General features: G+C 41.0%; 1 protein-coding gene across 1 annotated transcript in view; it reads right to left on the minus strand.

Moving 5' to 3' along the window:
- taf15 (TAF15 RNA polymerase II, TATA box binding protein (TBP)-associated factor) overlaps positions 1–8621 on the minus strand; it is a 10243-nt gene extending 1622 nt beyond the window's left edge. Inside the window, exons 1-15 of the mRNA XM_037677390.1 lie at positions 8466–8621; positions 7755–7779; positions 7466–7511; positions 7286–7367; positions 5839–5896; positions 5349–5629; positions 5040–5232; positions 2268–2302; positions 1697–1729; positions 1493–1602; positions 1254–1383; positions 1082–1174; positions 883–985; positions 689–777; positions 414–579 (exon numbers count right to left, since the gene is read on the minus strand). Coding sequence (XP_037533318.1) covers positions 414–579; positions 689–777; positions 883–985; positions 1082–1174; positions 1254–1383; positions 1493–1602; positions 1697–1729; positions 2268–2302; positions 5040–5232; positions 5349–5629; positions 5839–5896; positions 7286–7367; positions 7466–7511; positions 7755–7779; positions 8466–8475 — 1454 coding nt within the window. The 5' untranslated portion in view covers positions 8476–8621. The remainder of the gene's footprint in view (positions 1–413; positions 580–688; positions 778–882; positions 986–1081; positions 1175–1253; positions 1384–1492; positions 1603–1696; positions 1730–2267; positions 2303–5039; positions 5233–5348; positions 5630–5838; positions 5897–7285; positions 7368–7465; positions 7512–7754; positions 7780–8465) is intronic.
- Between the last annotated feature and the right edge of the window lie 649 nt (positions 8622–9270).

Genomic DNA, 9270 nt, shown 5'->3' on the forward strand with positions numbered 1-9270 from the left:
CCCCCCACCCCCCTCCAAAACTGTTGGTTTAAACAGCGCGCTGCGCAGCTTAGAACATGTCTGTCCTGTATTGCATTTGATTGTCTGTCTAAAACAGGTCTCTTAAAAATGAGTCCTCATGACTCATTGAGACTAACCTGTATAAATAAAGGTTGAATGAATGACATCATTGACAACAAAAACTAGAAATATGTTCCTAATAATTATGAAACTTTGTTCTAGAGCCCCCCCCCCCCCTTTTCTTTTTTTTAAAGGTGATGGATGCTGTGTTTACCAAACATGTTGAGAATACTTTTAATGGCTGGACAGCTCAGATCTTTCTCAGGCTGGTGATGCCCCCTTCTGGTCATGCTACACAATTTTAGAAGAGATGTTGTCTTGTGCATGCAAAATGCTAAGAAACTTTAACCAACCTTCCGCCCATTTTGTAGCCACCGCCAAATCCTCCACCACCACCACCACCACCACCACCACCGCTGCCGCCTCCTCCATAGCCACCACGATCTCCACCCCGGAAACCTCCACGGCCTCTGAAGCCACCACCTCGATCACCGCCGAATCCACCCCTGCCTCCACGGTCTGCAAACATTGGTCAAAAAATGAGGGCAAAGTTTGTACAATAAATCTTATCAGAGCGTCATCTCTCAAAAAACAAAAGAAATACCAAGAAATAAATAAAAGTACACACCTCCACCTCCAAATCCGGCATCTCCTGGTTTAGGCGCACCACACTTGTTGCACTCCTGCCGCCGTGCAAAATTCATGTTGCCACAAGAACTGGGGGGGGGGGGGGGGAATTTGAGGAACATTTAAACCATGACCTGGATGTCTGAGAAGCTTCACCAGCAAGTCTGAAAACAACCTGGATCAATAAACACTAACCTGTTGGGGCAAGGCCAGTCTCCCCCCTTTACATCAAAGTTGGGTCCTCCACCTCCACCACCGCCACCACCACCGCCACCACCACCACCTCGGCCTCTGAAACCTGAACACATCCAAAAAGATTAAAAATAGCAATAAAAAAATAGAAATACCAGCACTTCATATCCTCCTCCATTAGTTTGGCAAAAGGACAGCCCACCTCCTCGTCCACCTCTGAAGCCTCCTCTCTGTGTGAACTCAGCTCTGCGGGTGGCAAACGAGACCTTGATGGGCTTCCCATTGAATTCTTTTCCTAAAAAATAAAAAAGGGTGAGGGGGTTAAAAACATGAAAAAAATAAATTAAAAGTCAAAGAAAAGCTAGCGCCCTTACCATCAAACCAATCGATAGCAGCCTTGGCTGAAGGAGGGTCATCAAATGACACGGTTGCTTCTCCTTTTGGCCGACCGGTGGCCTTGTCAGAGTAAATATTGATCATTAGCTGACCAGTCTTCTTATTGACCTAAAAAGAATTAACACATCGACACAACCTTAGTCTTGTGTTATGTGGCCCTACTTACTTGCTCAAATGAGGGATGAGCTCAAGTAGGTCAATTAAACCAATCCAGTACCTTAATGATACCAATTTGCTTGAAGTAGTCTCCGACTTCCTGAACGGTGGCATCTTCTCCGAGTCCCTGAACAAAAATGGTGTTGTTGTCAGAGTTGTCTTGCTCTCCACCTGTGAATGAGAAAGGGCGGTCAGCAATGATCAAATACAAAAATCAGAGTTGACTAAACAAAAATCCTCATTAAATCAACGGAACCTGGCCTACCTGAGTCATCCCTTGAGCCATAATCTTGAGAGCCTAAGTAACAGAAGAGGATAGAAAACAAAATGTAAACAATATTCTCAGAGCTCTGGACAGATTCACACAAAAATCAACTGCAGCCCTATCAATCTTTAACAGTAAATCCAATAAACCTTATGTTTATAGCTTTATGTTGTGAGTTCTTGTACCGTTGCATCACATACCATTACCTTGCAACATGGTCAGAATTGCTCATTTTTTCCGTTGAGCTTATACCGGAAATAAAAACCACCAAGTTGACTTAAGAGTTGTCCCTTCTTCGTCCTGGAACACCTTTGTCATTTACAACCATCCTTCCTTCATGCAGTAATACCATTATTTTACAACTCAACTCCATGTTATTTACCATATCTGATGACATTTATGAGAAGTAGCATTAGGTGGAGTTCCTTGAGATTCTGGACATGGAAATGGTGGCATTCACTGATTTTTTTAATTTATTTATTTAAACCCCCATTTTAACCCTCTGTTCTGTTTAATTCAAGTTTTTTTTTCCTCCTCCCCAACCGACACAGTTCTGATGCTCGTCACTTACCACCAAAATTTTTGTAGCCACCACGGTCACCACCTCTGCAGAGGAAAAATTGGAGATATGATGGCTTTCCTTTGTTCCAACTGAGAGCTCAAAGCTCCCCTACATCCACACCAGTATGCATTCCTGCCAGGGTGTGCGACTAAGGTGGAAATGTCTCACACGAGGAATGAGTTAGTCTTTGGCAGTACAGATCAATAAACAGACGACTTGGAAGTTCTGACTGAACATTCAGGCAGATGAGTGAAGACAATCACGTCAGTGAGTTGCTGTTTACAAAGACTTTGGTACTTTTCTTTTGAGATGGCCAGATTTGATTCAAAATGCTGAGAACAGCTGAATTGGATATCAATTGAGCCAAATTAGGTAAAAGCAGCAGCAAGCAATGAGCAATCTTCCACCGATTGCATCTAAGATCCTTTGACCGAAGTCCAAGTTTTAGTTCATTCACTCTGAACACCTGTAGTATAAAATGTAGATCCATGTTAACACAATAAACAAGCTCACCATTGTCAAATACACAACACCTGAATGCATCTGAAATTACTTAAGTGGCTAAAAAGTACTATGCTTGTCTGGAGAATTGGTAGAAATATAAAAGCATATTCTAAATAATCCTGTCCTCTTAAAAAAAATTTTTTTTTAAAAGTTTTCACACATTTGAGTCTTTACACTAAAGTCAAGCTCCAGAAACATAGATATGCATGTATTTCTACTCCTTAGTAATGGGGCTGGGCTGTAATTAACTGATACTTTTACTTTATACCATAGTAAATAGCATTACTATCTACCCAGAACTTACTGTTACTATTCTAATTTGAATATATTTGGTTTAGGACACCGAGAACACGTTTAAGCTAATGCATCATGCAAGTGTTCAGTTACAGAATCAACAAAAAGAGTTTTACAGATCTGAGGATGTGAATTTAGGTTAATCACCATCTTTATGGACTTTCTATATAACCAGTCAGGTCTACTGCTTGCTTGATTATGTTGTCACTTTAACAAAATCAAACAACTCTTGATGTTACACCTTTCATCTTAATGCTCTACCATCTTCTTCCCTTCACTGATCGCAGAGGGCTAAAAAATCTTTGTGAAACTGTGCAGTGAATGATAATAAATGTAGCGACAGGTTCCTGTTCTGATAAGTCTAGCTTTGAATTCAGTCATTGGAGGCACGCCTTTAATCTCATCAAACTTTAAAATGAACCAGAGCATTGTTCAGGGGACGAGGGGATTGTGAAACCTATGTGGCTGGGTTGTTGATACCAGTGCTTGAGAGGGGCTACACTTACTGCAGTTTTGTATTCAAGTCTGTGTCAGTATTGTGGAAAATATTGCTACACAGCAGAAACACCATCATCATACAGCAGTGGTGTCCAGTCCTGGTCCTCGAGATCCACTATCCTGCATGTTTTACTTGTTTCCTTGCTCCAACGCACCCGATTCTATTGGATGAATTACCGGTACTTCATTTTCTGCAGAAGCCCGTTATTCAACCACTGATTCAAATCAGGTGTGTTGAAGTGAAGAGACTTCTAAAACATACAGGACGGTGGCCCTCAAGGACCAGCATGGGACACCCTTGTCATACAGGAAGTGCTGTCTACATTCAAATGTATTTGAATCAACTTTTCAATCCTTTTATTGACAGTATTTAGTGATATTGTTGCCATTTTTTGATCCTTGCGGGACACAGCAATACCAGTTTTTGGCCCAGTCCTAGTCATGTAGACTATGTACCATCCATCTCTTCCTACCTCAGACAATTGCCTGGCTTGATGAGTATTAACGATAAACATTTGAAAACTACCTTTTGATCAGTAAGGTTGAGTTTTATTTGTGAATACAAAAACTTTTGAGTTCTGGTGGATCACAGTTTATGTTGTACAGCTTGGATTTACCAAGTTTAAAAGTCATTAACAAATTTGTGTGTGCTGTCTTTTACCTCTGAAGATGATTTTAGTGCAATGACTTGTTGAAACCGCCCCCTCGGGGGTCACCATAGCAGACCACCTGCCTCCACCTTACCCTATCATGTTTCTGTTACGTTGACCCCTCCTTTAATATACAAGTTTGAGTGCAATGACTAACCTGTTCAAACACAGAAGTTTTATGTCCTGTCTGTGCAGCTACACGTGACTCAAACACTTCATCCAGTCTATCTTGAGTAGATGACTGAGATGTAAAGTAGAAGAAGTTGAGCCCTACCGTGCAGTGGAAAAATGAGTCCCCCACAAAAACGTTCCCTCAAGTCTGTATGTGCTAACGCTACTTGTTTCATACAAAACAAAGATATTTGGGATATTACAGCTGCAAATACAGGTCTCTGGTGCTTTGAAGAACACTCCAAGTGACCAGTGTCTCCTTCAGTTTAAGGCTTTCATCATGATTCTCATTGGGTCAGACAAGCCATCACACCACTATAATGAGAAATCAGTGTATGTGAAGAGCAACATGGGCTAACCTTTTCAATGGAAAAACTTCCATTAAAAATAAATAAATAAAACTTGTCACAGTGGAGACATCCGTTAGGAAAATAGTACCTTGCTGAGCAGAAAGAACCTTTGATTGTTTAGCTTTAAGAAGTGATGTGTGTGTTACCAGTCTGGTGATCTGAAGCATAAATCTGATGAACAGTGAAAATCCATTTATAAAGAGTCTTCGTATTTAGAACTCAAACGCGTTTAATTAATAATTAACAATAATGATTTACTTTGCATGTTTGAATATACAATTGTACCTTAGGGGCAGTGGCACTGTGCAACTTACCCCATACCAGGAGGTCCTCCTCTGCCACCACGGTCAAAACCACCACGGTCATATCCACTGCTGCGGTCATAACCGCCACGATCATAGCCGCCGCCGCCACCGCTGCCCCCACGGCCACGGCCTCTGAAGCCCCCTCCTTCTGAACGGTCTCCATTGTCACGCCCAAACCGTCCACCCTGACCACCACCTTCACCTGTTCACAGAAAGTTACTCATTAAGATATAGACTTAATGAACATTTTTTTACACCAACGTTACGCCATTCTGTGATACACAAATGTAACATCTGTACAGATTTTTCAACAGGTACCTTCACTCCATCTTCCATAGCCACTGCTGCCACTGCCTCCACCTCCACCTCCACTGCTGCCACTTTGCCCCTGTCCAGCTCCATATCCACCGCTGCTCTGTCCGCCACCGTAGGACCCTTGCTGTGCATAAGAGCCACCTGTTTGGGCCTGGCCACCAGCATAGCCACCTCCACTCTGTCCAGAATAGGAGCCTTGCTGCCCATAGGTGTCTCCTCCTGGGTTCTGGCCCCCATAAGCAGAACCAGATCCTTGTTGACCATAGGAAGGTTTGTCGCCATACCTTGGTTAGATTTATTAAGATAAGTCAATAACAAATCAAACACACTGGGCATAAAGTGAAGGCAATAATGTAACCAAGCTCAAAGTGTTTTATATTTGTTCTCATGTTTTAGCAGTTTCTTTTTACACTTTATTTTTACTGCTAGCTTATGTAATCAATGTTTTAATTTGCTTTAAACCTGAGAAACAAAACAGTGTGATGAAACTTACCCAGATGTTTCTTGTCCATAACTGCCATAGCTTTGTTGCTGAGATTGGCTATAAGCATCTGTCAGAATAATGACATAATTATCTTAAATACATTATATAATGTTCGAAAAAATTTTTTTATTATTCAGCAGGGTAGACAAGAAAAATTTCTACCCCCCCCCCCCCCGGTTGTCTGCAACCTCAACAATACTAGTGGCAAAAAAAAAAAAAAAATCTAAAGAAAAATGTAATTTAATAAGTATATTCCACTACACAAAGTTATACAAAGTCTACTATATATAAATGTTCTCAGTCAGCCATCTTGTGGACTGCTTGGAATATCCAAGTGGCAAACTCTTTAAGGAGCTGCTTGAGTGAAATGTTCTCACTCATCCTCTTCAAGAAAGGCACTCGCAGCGTAGTTAAGGGAGGAATTAAAGCAGAAAAAATATTTTGACTGAAATCAAGCAACGCTGCCCACGCCCAATACCACATTCTAGAGCTTTTTTCTGCATACAGGTCATTTTTCAAAGGTTTTCACATGTAGAGGAGTATTGTGCACGTGTAAGTACACAGTATAATGCTCTCCAATGAAGCATCAAGTTGTAAGAAAACTTCCAACATGCACCATACAGATTCTCAAGACTGATGGACTCTGAAGGAAGAGAGGGGCTTTGAACAACTTTTCTGTAGTTTACTTTGATGTCATTTCAGTGTTTTCAATTGAGATTGTCAGATAGGTTTTAGAAAATTATAGCACAAGAAGTCCTTTACGAAGTATAAATTAATTTAAAAATATTACTTTTTCAAAATATTTGCCAGACTGACAGATTTCTCCCCTAAAATGATTATCTCATTCAAAAGAGATTATATTTGCAGGATTTCAGCTCATGTAGTCATTTAATATGTATTTTTCATATATGATCATTTATTAAATTACATTTATCCTAGTAGTTACCTCTCAGTATGATTCTAAATATAAAACAAGTTTAGCTCATCCAAACAGCCATGGTGTAGAATTGAATTGTGCAGATTTTTATGGAAAATCTACAAAAATAAAACTTTCAACTAAAGCAGCAGATGCCATTTCCTCCCTCACCATGAGACACACATTGGCTGTATGTGCAGATGTTTCATCTCTCTTGGACCTGGAATTTGGTCGCACGTCTGCACAATGATGACCGTGCTCCGAACACACTAACTCTTAATACACAGACTTTAGATAAAGTCCTGATGAGGTCGGAGGCCTGGTGCGGGGGTAACGGTGCATTAGTTCAGGTTCAAATGACAAATCTGTCACGGCAAGGGAAAACTTTAATGTCTATTTCACAAGGTTGTCCACCAGAAAACCTTAAGGCCAGATGTAGCTGTCCGAGACAAAAATAAGTTGTCTCAAACAGAAACCGCTTATGTTGAACCTATTCAGTCATTTAAAAGTTAAATTCACAAGATTTCTTTAAAACTGTACCTTGCGCTCCACTTTGTTGGCCATAACCACTATAATTCTGTCCCCCATAAGAGCCACCACCAGTATTTCCTTGTCCATAACCCTATAAAAAATATACACATGGATTAGATTATAATAATAAATGCTGTTGTAAAACAGTTTAATTAAAGAGGCTTCAGGATATTTTGGAAAATGTCTCACCTGTCCACCCTGCTGTCCTCCTCCTCCTCCTCCATAAGATCCATAGCTACAAACACAAAAATAATTTTAGACTTTAAGTGCAAAGAGAAATTTTAACCAGAAATATAAACCAAAAACACACTTCATTAAAAAAAGTAGTCTCAAGTCTAGAGTAAAATCTAAGTATAATTTATTTTAGAACATATAAATTCAAGTCACGTTGTAAAAATATGTTGTAATATTCATGTGTACATCATGTTCGTGTGGGTGAGTGTACTGATTAAAAGGGTTGCGTTTGTGAGTAATTTACCCTTGTGAGCCACCGTAGCCCGAATCTGAAACAGAAATTAAAGAGGGGTTTAATTTTATCTCACAAAGCTGCTATGACAAAAATAACATACTGTACTGTGTTTTTTTAAGATGCGGGTGACTCGGTGCGAAAAGAAAATTATAAAAGTAGATTGATAGTAGTAAGTCAGATCCAGAAAACGAAAAATCAGGCTAACCGCCAGAAAGACCACAACAAAATGGCGCTCGATTCAGCGCCGGTGTAGACTACATGCTGGAAAATGTATCGCCGTTCTTTCTAAAATCAGCTCGACTATAAAGCTTGATATACATTATTAGCGAAGGTTTAACATGCTTTAGCACATGACTCGTCATAACGCAAATACATCTCCTTTGTTGAGGAAATCTTAAGTTTCAGTGTTAACAAAATACGCATAGATTCAAGTTTCGTTACCAAAAACAATGTCGACCGACGGCTTAACTGTAATTTTCGCAAGCCCCTTGCAGTTAAGGTCCCCCATAAATTGCCAAAACACTACAATATATGAAACAAATTACAATGATAAAAAATTTGTTTCGGTAAATTAACTATTGACCGCCCAAAATTAACAAAAGATTATGTTCAGTCCATGACATAGACGGCGCCACTCCTGGCCTCGAGGTACGCACAAGAACGAACTGCGGTGTACCATCTACTGTGCAATGAAAGAGACACTGAAATACTTCGACTTACCGGTGGCCATTGTGCGCTGTTATATAAAACTAAACAAAGGAAACAATGTGTTTCTTTTTTTGACAGGAGCTTAATAACCGCTGCTTGCTAAAGCTTCGCTGCGCCACGGGACAGACCACGCGCCGCTGCAGCACTTCTTTGGGAGGGAGCTCGGTCTTCTTCTTCTTCTTCTATCTGCGAGACGACTCAAGGCTGCGACTCAGAGCCACGCTGCACTACCGCCACCTATCGTTTCACCATTAAACAGCATCCTCATGACAACTTTTCCCTGTACTGTAAGTATCGAAAGGTCGCCGGTTCAAATCCCCGGATTAACAACATCAGAATGTGGGTGGGAAAGGTGAAACACCCACACCTGCCTCCACCCTCATTTGCCCCACTCTGGACCCTTGAGCAAGGCAGTTAACTTCCACCATCTGAATTCAAAAAGTGTTCAATACAAAAACATCTGGACTTTATTTGTAACAGAAGACGTTTCGCTCCTCATCCGAGGAGCTTCCACCATCTGAATTCAAAAAGCGTTAGAAGACGTTTCGCTCCTCATCCGAGGAGCTTCCACCATCTGCTTCATCGGGTGCCCTAGATATCAGCTCTCTGCTCCACACAGAGGGCTGTGGCAGCTCAGTGTTGGGGTTGCATCAGGAAGGGCATCCAGCGTAAAAACAATTTGTGCGAGTTAGTTTGCTGTGGTGACCCCTGAAGAGAGCAACGGAAAGAAGAAGAGGAGGTGAAAGGACTATAACTTTTGGTGGCACGGTGGCTCAGTTGGTATAGCTGTTGCCTCTCCGTGAGAAGGTTGCCGATT

Source organism: Nematolebias whitei, chromosome 6 (genome assembly GCF_014905685.2).
Source record: "Nematolebias whitei isolate Nwh7 chromosome 6, NemWhi1, whole genome shotgun sequence".
NCBI lineage: Eukaryota > Metazoa > Chordata > Actinopteri > Cyprinodontiformes > Rivulidae > Nematolebias > Nematolebias whitei.